The sequence below is a fragment of the Sylvia atricapilla genome, chromosome 13 (assembly GCF_009819655.1).
Source record: "Sylvia atricapilla isolate bSylAtr1 chromosome 13, bSylAtr1.pri, whole genome shotgun sequence".
Taxonomy (NCBI): domain Eukaryota; kingdom Metazoa; phylum Chordata; class Aves; order Passeriformes; family Sylviidae; genus Sylvia; species Sylvia atricapilla.
Window position 1 is genome coordinate 19,822,093 of NC_089152.1, and position 14,325 is coordinate 19,836,417.

General features: G+C 42.0%; 2 protein-coding genes across 4 annotated transcripts in view; both read right to left on the bottom strand.

Moving 5' to 3' along the window:
* Positions 1 to 6,124: 6,124 nt before the first annotated feature.
* Positions 6,125 to 12,192, bottom strand: FBXO22 (F-box protein 22). 2 transcript variants are annotated; one of them, XM_066328757.1, is made up of 7 exons: positions 12,007 to 12,192; positions 11,789 to 11,921; positions 10,979 to 11,066; positions 10,482 to 10,577; positions 9,441 to 9,605; positions 8,942 to 9,107; positions 6,125 to 7,889 (listed from the first exon to the last, which is right to left on the bottom strand). In XM_066328757.1, the coding sequence occupies exons 1-7, from the start codon at positions 12,189 to 12,191 to the stop codon at positions 7,460 to 7,462; spliced, it is 1,263 nt and encodes a 420-aa protein (XP_066184854.1). In that variant the 5' UTR covers position 12,192; the 3' UTR covers positions 6,125 to 7,459. The 2 variants fall into 2 exon arrangements, with proteins under 2 accessions (XP_066184854.1, XP_066184856.1); XM_066328759.1 differs by lacking the exon at positions 10,482 to 10,577.
* A 102-nt stretch (positions 12,193 to 12,294) lies between these two features.
* Positions 12,295 to 14,325, bottom strand: part of UBE2Q2 (ubiquitin conjugating enzyme E2 Q2) — a 47,111-nt gene continuing 45,080 nt past the window's right edge. For both annotated transcript variants that reach the window (XM_066328760.1, XM_066328761.1), the window contains exon 13: positions 12,295 to 13,908. In XM_066328760.1, the coding sequence (XP_066184857.1) occupies positions 13,877 to 13,908 (32 nt within the window). In that variant the 3' untranslated portion in view covers positions 12,295 to 13,876. The remainder of the gene's footprint in view (positions 13,909 to 14,325) is intronic.

A 14,325-nucleotide genomic window follows, 5' to 3' on the forward strand; every position in this document is an offset into this window, starting at 1 on the left:
TGTTTGAATTCTGTGAGATTTTTTATCGTTTTCAATAATGCATAGGTAGATGCATGAGATAATTTTGGGGTTTACTACATGGGCAATAAATAAAATACATTTTTTTTAATTCACAGAGAATATGAGATATCACAGGAATTTAGTGTGAGGTGATACTGTGAATTTTTGATAGGGGTTTTTCATTTTTCACAGGATTTCCCCAGAGGAGCTGAAGCCTGTCTTGATTGAATAGTTTCAAAATTGATATTTGTGATACATGTCCACAATTTGGCTTGTTTCAGATACCCTTACCAGATGTAGGGAAAAAACCCCAACCTTTCTCCCAGCTAATACTTATGTTTGCTGCTTTTTTTTTTTTTTTTTAATTGTAACACAACACCATTGGTAGTTTATTGCCCAGCTTCCTGGCACACAATTTTAATTCAAATTAAAGGGAAACATTAAGAAAAAAGATTGATAATGGTTAAAAAGGGTTTTTTAGGCAGAGTTTAGTACTCTTAATACTTAGCAAGACATCTTCCGTGATGTTTTTTTAATTGTCTGGCTTTCTTCTGAAAATCTCACTACTGAAGGAAATACAAACCTTACCTTGAATGTTCTAGCTGATACTTGAGATAGCAGAAATCAGGAATTTTGTTCATCAGGTCTATTTCTGACACAAAATATTATCCAGACAGATCTCTTGGCTGAAAAATATGTTGCCCTTTCCAAAGATTTATTTCTTTTATTCACATAAGCATCTGTTGATCACACTAATACATACCACACTTTGGTACCTTACAGGATTCTTACTCAAAGAGAGGCCACCTGTCAATGGTCCATGTCTTTTTTTTTTTTTTTTTTTTTTTTTTTTGCCTTCACAACATAAAGAGGATATCTGGTTAGTCAGAGGCATAGAAAGTGTGAACTGAACAATTTTCTTTTCAATTTATTTCTAGCACTGGAGGCTGAAATCAGCAAAAAATCAGTTATGTTTCCATAATGGCACATTACCAAGCAGGTCATTATATGGGATTTATAAGGCTGTTTTGAAGGGCAGGTTAGCTGAGAAAGGAGAGAAAATGCAGAACAGAGATTTCTTATCTCTGAAACAAACAATGTGAAGATTTATAAAAACATAGGCCCATAGGAAATGTTGAATAAGCTCCTATTTCTAGGATGTCTACAACATACTCTAGTGTCAGAAAAAGCGATGTGTACTTTTGTATCAATGTAGAGAAAAGCACAGTGGGACAGGGAAGAAAAGGCATGTGGGTAGAGTGCATAAGGTGAGAAGTCAAAGAGAAATCACATTACAATGGCTACTAGAACACAAACCAGAATAATTCATTACCTTTTGAAAACTCCTGTCAGAGAGGTCAGAGTCTAAGTTAGTGCTCAGCATGTGAAAGGAGAATCTGAGGGCACCAAATTAGGTAGAGGACCTGATCCAGAGACTAAGTTACATAAAGCACTAAAAGATAACTTTCTCCACAAATTAACCAATCTTACATGTTATTTTCTGGACTTCAAATCTTTAGCAGGTAAGCTGAAGGAAGCTGATAATACTGTTTTAAAGACTAGGAAGGATAAAAGTTATTTTTCATCACATAGTGATAGGCCAGTGTTGGACAGAGTTCATGAGATATGTAGCAGTACTGACAGCTACATCAGTCAGTGTTACCTGAAGTACTTTGCACAGCCTCAGTGAAAATTAATCAGAGATGACAGCTGGTAGATCACTTTGCTGTGTTATTGATCATGAGACAGTCAGGCTTACAGTTTGGTATACTGTCTGTGCTGAAAAAGGAAAAGCCTTATGGTCACCTTAAGTGGAAATTCAGGAGGGAGATACTAATAGAAAATGTAAGAAATAAATGGACTGAAGTTATACAGAATAAGCTCTTAGAATCCTCACAGCTTTCTAGACAGACATGAAATAATTACTCATTGTTACTGTGTTTGTTTGCATTATTTGGGAAACAATCTGTACAAAAAGTGGGGCTGAATAAACTGACCCCATGTTTAAATGCAAACAGGCTGATTTATGAAACACTGTTAGCAATTCAGACTGCCTCAAACCCATTGCATCTGAGAACATTTCAGCTTCTAAATTTATTTCATTTCACAGACTTTGGGACTATGATGTTCAAATCAAAATGACATCAGGCTACAAATTCATTTTAAGGTGGTCAAATGCCACAGAAAGTACAGGGTAGCCAACATTATATATAATTTTACAAAACAGTGCAACACTCTTTAGCAATGATTGTTTACAATATTAATAAAGTAGTCCTGTGAGTAATTAAGCTAAAGAAACTCCAGTTCCAATGAATCAGATCTTGTGGCTAGAGTCAGTGGAGTCTTAAAAATTATTATGTTGTTTATGAAAGGGTGAGTAATAAGGGCTCTCTCTTGTCTGTTTGACTCCCATTTTCATGAAAGAGAAGATCTCATGTCTTTGTAATTACCTCTCCACCAGCTGAAAGATATGTAGGGAACAAACTGGAAAAGACTAATTTCCTAAGAAACTCCATTACTGTGATTACACAACAATCGATTAGAGTATTATGGCAAAAATTCTTTTATACCTGGGGATCATATCATCCTGCTAGAACCTGGTAGTAAAAGTCTATTCATAATGTACTGCAAAAACCTTTTGATCACTTGCAGAACTGAGAGTAAGAAATCTCTTTATAGACCTGTAAGAAGTTGCTTATGTTACTCAATATATAATTGTTTTTCATTAGCAGCCCAAACAAACACTGGAGCAAAGCAGAGTTAAAAGTTACAGTTAAGGAAGAAAGCCAAATGGGTTTTCAAAGAAAATGAGGATTTCTCTGTGCTGCATAGTATTTTGATTTATAATGTTAAATATTAAGCAGAAAAACCAACAGGAGTCCATTTGATAGCACTCCTCATTTTAAAGATAACTTCCATGTTTGTTGCAATGTATTTGTCCAGAATGTGCCCCATCCAAACCACCTGCAGTTATTGTTATCAGAACCCTCAGAATTCATCAAGGTTACTGAGAAAAACAGGGTGAAAATAAGAGCCTGAGAAATGGAATACAAGGAATGCAAGACCTGGATAAAGGAGGCCCAGAGAGCGATAACCTGGAAACAATCGTGTTTCCTGGAGGGTTCATGCGGGATGCGTGGACAAGACTAGGAACCAATCAAATAATGATGAACATGTGAACAAGCAGCCTTAGAATCTATAACTGTACCTTAATGTAAACAATAAATGGCTTCTGTTGAAATCATATTGGTTCTATAGTTCAGAAGTCCTGAGCTCCCACAAATGTTGTGCAACTCCTTCAAAATTTAGTGCACTAAAAGAAAATGTTTTCCTTCTGGCCCTGAATTTTTGAAGAGCTGTAAAAAGGCTCTCAGTCACTTGAAAAAGAGAAGCCAAGATGAAATGCAGGATAGAACTTCTCACAGCAGAAATGGTCATTATTCTGTGTAAGTTACCTGCTTATGCTTATCCAAGTTTGTTCTTGCTCTCCTGGCAACTGTAGCCTTTTCAAGATAATCTGTGTACCAGGCAAGAGATCCATCTCGTGACAGCAGAGCAGGCAGTACAAACCCTGTGAAATACCCGTAGTCAGGCTGCTGATCAGTTCCATCTCTGACATTCATACTCCACTAAGTCCTTCGGCAGGAACCATTTCCACAGCTAGGTAAGGGCATATGAAAAGAACCTACAGCTGCAGAACCTGAAATTACAAGAAGATACTACCGGTTTTGTCCCCCAAATTAAAGCTACAACCGATTTTTAACACTTTTCAATGCAGCTTTATGTCAGTTTCTGTAGCATTCGAACACACTTTTCTGAGTGCTCATTAAAAGAGACTGTTTTCAAATTATCCTCTCAATGCAAGTAATGATATTTCAACTAAAGCTTCTGTGCAAGCAAACAATGGGCTATAAAAATCTGGGTGAGCTTCCACTGGTGGTGTTTTTTAAGAGGGCTGGGTCACTTGAATCTATGTTGTACATTCTCCATCACAGAATTTGCTGCTGTGTCGACCCTTCAGATATTTTCACCAGTTCTGAAGATTCTAGGAGAGTTCCTCATTTGAGAGGATTATTGTTTGTAGTCACCGTTGCCATACTGAAAACTCAGTTGAGTTTATTTCAACAAAAGCTGTTTCTAACTCTCATAGCTGTAAAAATTTATCATGAAAAGGTGACATGACCTGCCACTGACTCAGTGATGTGAATCTCTGAAACATTTGAGAATTCTGTGCTACCTGCTAATCTCAGGGAAGATATACCTGTAAAATGTAATGATGACAATTTATACATTGTATTTTAAAAGCATTTAGAAGCACAAATCCCAATGATTTGGGAATAATTTTTTTTCTCCTAAATTATCAAAGCACTTGGGAAAAAATTAATTAGCTAATTAGATAATTCTAATATAAGTATCCAGGTGATATAATTTCCAAATAATTCAAACCGGTTGTAGGCATTTCCTTTGAATTTCCAAATTCTCACTGTAGCTGTATGTTCTCTTTGGAATATCCCACACTGTCCTGAAGTGCTGCTAGGTATGAAATGATCAATTAAAAGGCCCTACAATGTTTAAACTGGTATTTGTTTCACCTAAACCAGTAGTATAGGATTAATGCACATCAGCAGCAGAAATGAGCTTGGTTCGCCTCACTGCACACCTTGGAGCCTGCAGTTCAGAACTCCTTCGAGGCCAATCTGGAGTCCTGCTGAAACAGCCTCTCCTGAAGCCTGTGTCTGACTGAGAAATGGGCTTAGCAACAGGAAAAACTGCAGATGATAATTAGATTCAAACAACTGCGTTAGTTGTGCTGGCATGCAGAACATAAAACTGCTGTATTAAGATTAAATGGATTTTAGAGATCCACCGCAGATTCTGGTTTAGCTGTGCCATTGCCTGAGCTCACCATCAACTTCTCTGACCTTCTGGCAGAGTCTGCACTGTTACTGAGGACACATGGTTGATGACTCTTCAACTGCTCTGATACAGCAACCAGTTAACCTTCCTAGGCTGGTCAGCATGGCTGACAGCACCAGGAACCCTATCTGCATTACAGAAACGAAACATTTCCTTTCTGTCCTGTTAAATATGAAGGTTATGCAGACACAAAGCACCAAATGTGACATTCTGTTTATGCTAAAATAACACAGTCCCCTCCAACCAAGGGGCTTCTCTGAAAATTCAACCATATTCCACTTCCAGATACTTTTCCCTCTAAATGAAATAAGTAAAGGTTATCCAAGTCACACCCACACTTACTAATCTCCCATCCACAGACGGCCACTGGGAGTTCACAGCCCATCCTATCTTCTAATTAAAAAAAACCTGTCATCAATACAGCCACAGGGAAGTGCTGCCTATGCTCAGCACATACTGTCACCAACACTTAATGCTCAGGACAGACACACCCCAATAAGGCTTGTTAGGCCAAGTTCAGGAAAGGTTTTAACTAGACATGGGCATAAAGTCACTAACTGAAGTCTTCCTTGGAACATTTCTTTAAAGCAAAAAATGTTATTTTGTTGTAGAACATACAGGTAAAGTATTTTTACTACACTGAAAATGGGCCAGCTGCCTGATTTTGCATTTGGAAGTTTGGTGATAATGATGCAAAATTAATCTTATTTTCTTGTCATTCTATTCTTGTCATTACTAAGTGAAAATAAAAGGGAGGAAAGAATTTAAAAAAATGGAAATATATTATTAGCTATAATGAGACTATGCTGAATTTACTCACTTGATACTACATGCCAGCTGCAGCAATCAAAACAGGTGACTGATGTAAAATCATAGGAAAAACATGCAGAAGCACAAGTCTTATTTTAAGTCTCTATATAAATATTATATTATAAATATAATAGTATTTATAACGTCTTGTGTGTCCCACAATACCAAATTTAAGAGAAAAACCTTACTAAAAAAACTTGAAGATAGATAAGACTTATTTCTAAGCACTCTGGATTTAAAAGATTGTGATCATGCTACAGGAGAAGCAGCAATCACTATATTCTGAACAACACAGTTAAGCAACTGAAATTCAGTTCAAGGTGGTGAGCCCAGCTGCACTCTTAGCCAGACAACATCTTTAAATCAGAGCTTTTTCTCTTAAGAATAGAAGGCAAGGTACTTTGACATACTTCTATCTTTATTTAACAAGTATTTTGTTACTTTTCTCTAAAGATTTTCATTGATTTTATCGAGTAAAACTGTTCAGTTTTGTAAATAGGACTCTAGGAAAGTTCAACATCTCTCTAAAAAGAAAATCCAGGAAATGGTAGATAAAATGCATCAGTAGTTTTCCTGCTTTACATACATAAATTGAGCACATTAAAGTACTGGCTTTTTCTACATTTGGGTTTGTGTTTGCCATTGACACTAAATTGGGAAGAGCTGTCAACTCACTCAAGGACAGAGGCCCTAAAGAGACCTTGACAAGAAGATGGGCAATCACCAACTACATGAAATGTAACAATGGCAAGGGCTGGATTCTGCACCTGGGATGGGGCAGCCCTGGTTGTGTGTATGGAATGGGGAACAAGAGGGTGGAGGGCAGCTGTGGGAAGGGAGAGGGGGTCGACTGTAAGTTGGCCATGAACCAGCTGTGCCCTGGCACCCAGGAGGGCCAGTTATGTCCTGGGGGCATCAGGTCCAGCACTGCCAGCCAGGCCAGGGAGGGGACTGTCCTGCTCCCCACTGTGGACCGGGGCAGTCTCCAGTCCTGGGGGCAGTTTTGGGCACCCAGTATAAAAAAGACATCAAGTTTAGAGGGGGTCCAGAGGAATGCTATAAGGAAGTGAAAGATCTGGAGGGGAAGCCTTATAAGGAGTGGCTGAGGACACTTGGTTTGCTCAGCCTGGAGGAGACTGAGGGGAGAGCTCATTGCAGTCTTCAACATCTCTTCACTCTCATGACCAGTGACAGAACTTGAGGAAATGACATGAAGCTGACTCAGATAGGTTTAGGTTGGGGATCAGGAAAAAATGTATCACCCAGAGGGGCTGGGAACTGGAACAGGCTCCTCAGGGAAGTGGTCAGAGCACCAAGCCCTGCCTGAGCTCAAGAAGAGTTTGGGAAACACTCTCAGGCACTTGGTGGGATTCTGAGGGTGTCCTGTTCAGGGCCAAGAGTTGGACTCAATGATCCTGATGGGTCCCTTCCAATTCAGCATATTCCATGATTTGTAGAAACCATTTTCATTTTGGAAGAAAGAGACTTTCTTCAATTGCAGAATTCTGTCAAATATAATTTCCTGCAATTCTGATGTGTACAGGGGATTACACAAAATGCAAGGCTTTCTCACAGATATTACAATAAACTCTATTGCAACTACAAGACTCGACAGTATTACCAAAATGATGTTTACATTTTGGAAGGGGCTTTGACTGCAAGATGTCCACTCTTCCAGACTTCTCAGCTCTCTGAAATGAAACAAACAGCTCACTGAAGCATTAAACCTTACTTATGCTTGATTTGCTTTAGTTGAACCAAGGTGAATAAGAGTCATAACAGTAGTATAACCATGAAGCAGGTCATCCTTTATATCATTACATTCTCTTAATACGAAATTCCCAGTAACTATTCTATCACATCCTATTTCCCCATGTCCAAAAAAGCCAAAGAGCGGTACGTTTGGAAAAAACTTCCTAAATGCATCTGCTTCCATATTCCTTTTGGTTTTGTAATGCCGATATCCTCTGCCAACACAGGCAAACATGAAGCCAATGGTGTTGTGCTCGGGGATGTTTGCTGCTTTGAGGCGCTGCATGGCCGCTTCTGCTGTCCTCTCATCAGCCACATCCTGGTCTAACAGGACAGTGGCACTCTGGATCTGGGGCCCGCTGAAAGCCAACCCAACCACACCGCAGGCGTCACCGGGCTGGGCGTGCTTACTGAAAGGCAACAGGCACAGAGTTAGAGAACCTTCGCGGGGACCACTTCTCACCTGACTAAACTGCTGCTGTGGCAGATGGAGGTTCAAAGCAGCTAACATTGCAGTGATTCTGATACCATCCAGAGTTAAAAAGCAAACCAAGGATTTCATATTTTAGCAATGTTTTTGTGTAGCAATTTTTCACAAGGAAACCCTTCCGCATCCATTACTAGGTATTAAGCATAAACTTGTTTCACCCATGCTGAATTCTGCAGTTTGTGTATGTTGCAGCTCTACAATTCCAACTAGACCATTGGTTAAACTTAAGATGAGCAAAGGCACTGAGGATTTATACATCGAAGCAGAGCAGCAGACAATAAAGGTTTTGGATTCACGTTGCTTTAAATTGGCCAGGACACACAGGGTTAAGTAGTTACGTACTTAACATACTTATCTGCAGTGACCTTATTTAAGGTCAGCTCTCTTATCTGGGGCAATGGTGCAGCTGGCAAAATCAGATGCAAGAAAAACACTGATACTAGTATGGACTCCAGACGCTTAATGGCATGAGAGGAGCCTATGGGCATGGCTGCACTGTGCTCCATAGGATGGAGAGCCATGTCCTTCAGCAGCCATGGTGGATCAGGTGAGCTCCTGAGGCACAGCCCTGTTGTGTACACAGCTACTGCTCCGTGCTGTGAGCCAAACCCAGGCAGATACGCAAACGCATGTTCACATCCTGGGCTTTGCCACAACAAGCACTCATTTACCTGCCCTCCAGAGATGAAATGCTGACTGCAGTAAACACACAAAGGTATCTGAAGCTGGAAATCTCTTTTTAACTTGGTTTCTCCTAGCTGGTTTTCCAGAATCCAAATCCTAACACAATCATACAAAGATTTCAGCTTTTCTGGCTATATCACAGGGTAGAGTTGGGATATTTTTCCCTTTAAGAAATCGTTATTTTACTACTGGTAAAGAGGATTTTCAATTTTACTAGAAGGCTATTGATCTGCAATGTTTCTCTCCTTTTAAATCTTTTTCACTTTTTACCTTGAAAACAATACCTACTTCTCAGAGGTCAGTGATGTAAAGCTCTCCACTTGTCCCCCAGCCAGGATGATACTTTTCTCATTCAATGGATTAACTATTTGATGAAGAAATCGAGTAGCTCCAGTCTTCCAGGAGTTGTAGCCAAACAGAAGAACAACACGGAGATCTGGGTTATTCTTCAGACCTATAAACAAAAGCCAACACTGGTCCCCTTATTTTTTAAATCCTAAACTTTGAAGTCCAACCATCCTAGTTTTTCTTCAAATAATACTTCACACCTCACTCTGAATGCTCTGCTTGAAACATAACTGAGGCAACTGGAAACTGATACTCAGGATAACTTATCCTTAGCACTCCAGAGATTGGGAGGAACAAAGATGCACAGCCACCAGCTGGAGCCCCACAGAGGCTCTTGGAGCCAGTACAGAAGCTGCTGGTTCTATGCAGAACTCCAGACTGGCACTGCAGAGAGCAGCACCTCAAAAAAGCCCAGGTAAAGGAGAGAAAAATAACATACCTGCTTCAGCAAATTTACTTTCATCAAAGACCCTGCTTTTCACGTCTTTAGAAAAATGGAAGGTATGAATTTTCACCCCATCAATTTTGGGAAACAACAGAGCAAACCCAGCTTCACCTTCTTCAATTTCTTGAGGCTGATTGCTGCTTGAACCCATTGGGGTAACTACAGAGAAAAAAAAACAAGCATCTTGTATTCAGAGATTCAAATACTTTCATTTACACTGTAACATGGGCAGAAAGAGGTTGAACAGCTCAAGTGATATCAAACGTGACAATCTACTTCCGTAACAACTAAACTAATTGAAAACTGGTCTGATTTTTTTGTTAAAGTTTTGGAAAGATGAAACATGTTGGTCCTGCTGGCTACTGATCGTGCTGAAGTCAGTTTTGACACAGGGCTATGGATATACTTACACATATGCCCCTAGGCACACCAAATATAATATTAGGAAAACAAGAATGGTGCAATACAAGCCTTCCGGCCAACTCCTGCAGACACACAGATACACTCAAGTTTTTACGGTGTCCTATAAGCATGTGATGACAGTATAAAGCAAACTGACACAAAAAATCAGGAGTGTATTATTAAAATATGGCAACAAAAACAATCAAACACCTTAGTTATGATGTGAGAAATGAATTTAAGGTCAGAAACTATAACAAACCAACTTTCTAATGATAAAAATGAATCATGAGAAAAAGCCTGCCACAGGAGGCTGTGAATTTTCCAGTTACTGCATATACCTCCTGCTAAACCATTACAAACAGATATATACCAGGATGTCCTGTACAGTTAGTCACAATATGACTGAAGTGCATACATAAATCCAAGCAACATTCAATAAGTACATCAAGGTGCCAGGGAAAGCTGCCTGCCCAATTAAATCGACCCTTTTAATTACAGCTGCAATACATGACATAAGCTCCATATCACTTAGCAGTGACACTGTGAACTCCTTAAAATTGATGCCGTGCTGAACAAGGTGGGAGATGACACCTTCAAGCTGACCTCTCAAAAACACACACATTTTGTTCCTACCTACAATCCCTGGGGTGACCAGTCCAAGAACCTGACATCGCTTTGGCAATAACTTTTCAAGTTCCAGTGCTGTTTCTTTACTGTTTCTTTTTCTGGCTGTTAAAATAAGAATAGACCAACAAAAACCCATCAGACAGCAGTAAAAGAGTGTTCTGAGCAAATCCCACAGCCAAGCCTGTCCTGTTTAACCAATGCTGCCTATCAGTGGCTGCCCTGGTAACAGCATGCCAGTCTGTGCTGCTCCCTGAGAGCGCAGGGCTGCCGGCAGGCAAACACACTGAGTGTCCTCCACAGAAGGGAAAGGAAGTCATCTGGGCACATTAACACAGATCTATGAGCTGCTTCGTACCACAAATGCAATACTATGCAGTCATGGTTTCCGCAAAACATTTCCTTTCCATTGAATCTGAAACTCACAGAATCCCCTTTCAGCAGATTATGCTCTACTTACATCTCAGTGTATTTTGAAGTGGGAGTGAAATAGACACAGGCTTTACCTTTCTTTTGCTCGTGACATTCCTCGTGCCCGCTGAACGTCTCCACATCAGCGATGTAGAGCACTGTCTGTGGCAGCACGTGCACCTTCTGCAAAGACACAGGCGGAGGAGTACAGGAGACAGGATGGAGTGGAGGGAAAGTGGGGGAAACTGCTCCTGCTCCACCAGCGGCTCACACTGGCCCCCTCCTCCCTCACCAGCCTCCTGTCAGCCGACAATCTCCCATTCACCTCAGAAGCACCCATATTTAGCTAGTGAATTGGTAGCATAGGGAGAAAGCTGACCCAAACATCACACAAGCAAGAACAGCTCTGCAGACTGTGCCCATGACCCTACTCCTTCTTTTAGCACTATCAAAACTCTTTGCATTCATGGTTGTCAGCTTCTGCTGTTCATCACTGCTGATGCTGGGAAACAGTGTAGAAGCGCTTCCTGCCCTTCTTGTCCCAGCTGGTTTAACACTGATCTGCTGAGGCACATCTCCTGTTAAATACCCTGACATGAATCTTCGTGAAGACCTAGCCCCAGATTAATGCTGGAAAGAAATCCTGCCAGACAGAGAAGTCCTGCAGCGTTTACTCAGTGTCTCCCAGCGTATGAGGGTTTACCTCTTAATAAGATTGCCGGGATGAACACATGTGCCCTGAACTGCAAATCCTCGGCGTTTTGACCGGTGTATTAACAGGCAACACTCGAACTGTCAAAACCGCCTACGCCTCCAAGCACGTCCCTGTTGCCGGCTGCTTGGAAGAAGCGCGTTCAGCGTTTCAGTGAAGACGCCGAGCTCGCGCCCCTCAGGCGCCCCCTCACCTCGAGCTCGCGGGCCAGCGCGCGCACCAGCGCGTGGCTCTCGGCGGGGCCCGGCTCCAGCGCCGACACCCACGCGATTCGCTGCCGCGTCCGCAGCGTCCGCCGGGCACACTCCCTCCAGAGCCGGCACACGCTGTAACACAACACGGACGCGTGGGCCGCACCGCCCCCGCAAACCGGAGCGCCGCCGCCGCGCACCCTATGGCCCCGGCCCTTACCAGGCGGCACGCAGCAGCGCCTTGGTGGGCAGGAATCCGAGGACACGCTCCACCACCTCGGCCAAGTTGGCGAGGACGTAGCCCCCCTTCGCCGCGGATTCCATGGCCCCGCCGCCTCCCCGGCCCCGGGACCCTGCGTCACCCGCGCGCCGCCGCGCCTGAGGCGACTTCCGGTTAGCGAGCATGGGCACACCCACCACACTAGCGCCGCCTAGCGGAGGGGAGGACCCGCCCGGCTCTCACCGCCCCTCTTCCCTCGCGCCCCGGGCCCCAGCACGGACACAGTGCTTCGTAAAATGCATTTTATTCATAAACTTGATGCAAGTTTACAAATTACTGTACATTGCCAAGGAACGCTGCCAGAAGAAATGGAACCCAAACCGAAGCATGCGCCGCAGGGGCGGAGGCCGGGGCCGCCCCCAGCTCCGCCGTGCCCGGACAGCAGCGCAGCCCCGGCGCTCGCCACCGCACCGGGGAACACGCACCAGGAGCGGGGCCGAACATCTCCCATCGTTTCTTTCGAGCTAAAAACTGGATCTAGAAGCAAATGCACAAGGACCCGCGGGCGCCTGATAGTGAAAAGAGCACAAGTTCGATAGTCAACTAAAAAAACAACATAAAAACATGCTTCTGCACTTCTGAAAGTGCTTAATCCACGGAACACACCCTTCGCTCCGCCCCGAGGGGTGCACAGGCCTAAGGACTAGTACTACAACCAAAATAGAGTCGATTCTAGTAAGGCAATGAAATTGTGTAAATACACAGACCCAGATTCATCTCCTAATAAAGAAAGAACAGTTCCCATTACTCTTTCAATAACAAAACCACCGTCATGACTATGGCAGCATTTCTTACGCTTCAGAATTGGATGACATGTTTTTGTACTTTACTGTAGCTTTTATATAAAAAATTTTCATTCAGGGACTTTCATCTCAATTTGTGCCAATCACTTTGTAAGTTCATTAGTTTAGAAATGATTGCAACAACCCGTTAATAAAATGGAACACCTAAAAAGGTTTTTAGTATTTTAAATAACTTCAAGCTTCATACTGTGGCTCTTCTTGTTAAGGAGGTTGAGCCAACAAGTAGCAGGAACAGCCCAACAAGTTCTGATGCCCCAGTGGAAGTGACTAGTTACAAGGTTTTATTGGCACAGCCTTGCTCTGCATAAAAACAAAAAACCAAAACCAAAACAAAACAAAAAAATCCAAACAAAAAATTTTAAGACAATCTAAACAAAGAGCATATTTTCCAATAAACAGTTCATATTCTCATACAGCCATGAAAAATGTTTAATGACTTAACATACATGTATTTTTCCTATATCATTAATTTGGAAAATACTACAAACGCTGTCATTTTAGACCAGAAAAACTACTGTGATTTGCAAGACCTGACATTTCCTAAAACAGTATTAAACAATGTATTAAACTTCTTGGCTTTAAATGAAACAATACAATGCAAGTCTCTGCAGTCTGCATTTGCAAAAAGTAAGAAATACACAGAAGTGTGTGAACAATTCACTTCTACTGTATGATCTTTAGTAAGTCGGTAGCCTGCTGCAGGGAGAGCTTATGCTTTCAAATAAAAAAGGGAGAAGGGAGGGCATGGCCCAAATCTGCTTAATCCATAAGAACAAATATGGTAAAGGCCCAAACTGCTCAGTCCAGATGCCTAAGAAGAGCGGAATGGTAAGGCTGTAACTTATACTGTACATGTCAGTTGACAGATTATCCACTAACTTATCTAATAGCTAAAGTCCTCAGTACAGCTGTTATAGGGGCACTCATAGCTTGAGTCTGTGTGTTGGAAAACATAAAAAAGAGCTTGTTTTGTTGACATTGGTCCAGGTATACACCAGTCCTCAGCATTAGCCATCCTCTTTCGGAGGAGTGTACCAGCCTGTGGAGAACAGAGACATGTTAGGAACCAACATTCCTGTGCCCAGACTATCCTACTCTTCACCTGTGGGAGATGGAAGCCTAACCTGGCTCATTCCTTCCCTCTTAAAGCAGTCCAGCTCTGCAACACCCAGTGCCCTAAATGCAAGTAGTCAGCAGTGGGAGACAAACCACGTGGCACATTCCAGGGTCAGACCTGGTATTTGGGTGTGCACACATGGATTTCTGTGGCAGCATTTATCTTGAGCTGGACAAGTTGAACACCAGCAAGAGGAAGCTGCCGAAGGAGGAACATTTCTCTAACCAAACTTAACAGATGAGAAGTAAACCCCTTAAGTCTTCAATCTACCTAAAACATAAGATATACAAACATGACTGCACTGGGACACTTTTACAAATCCCATTTTATGTACTGCAG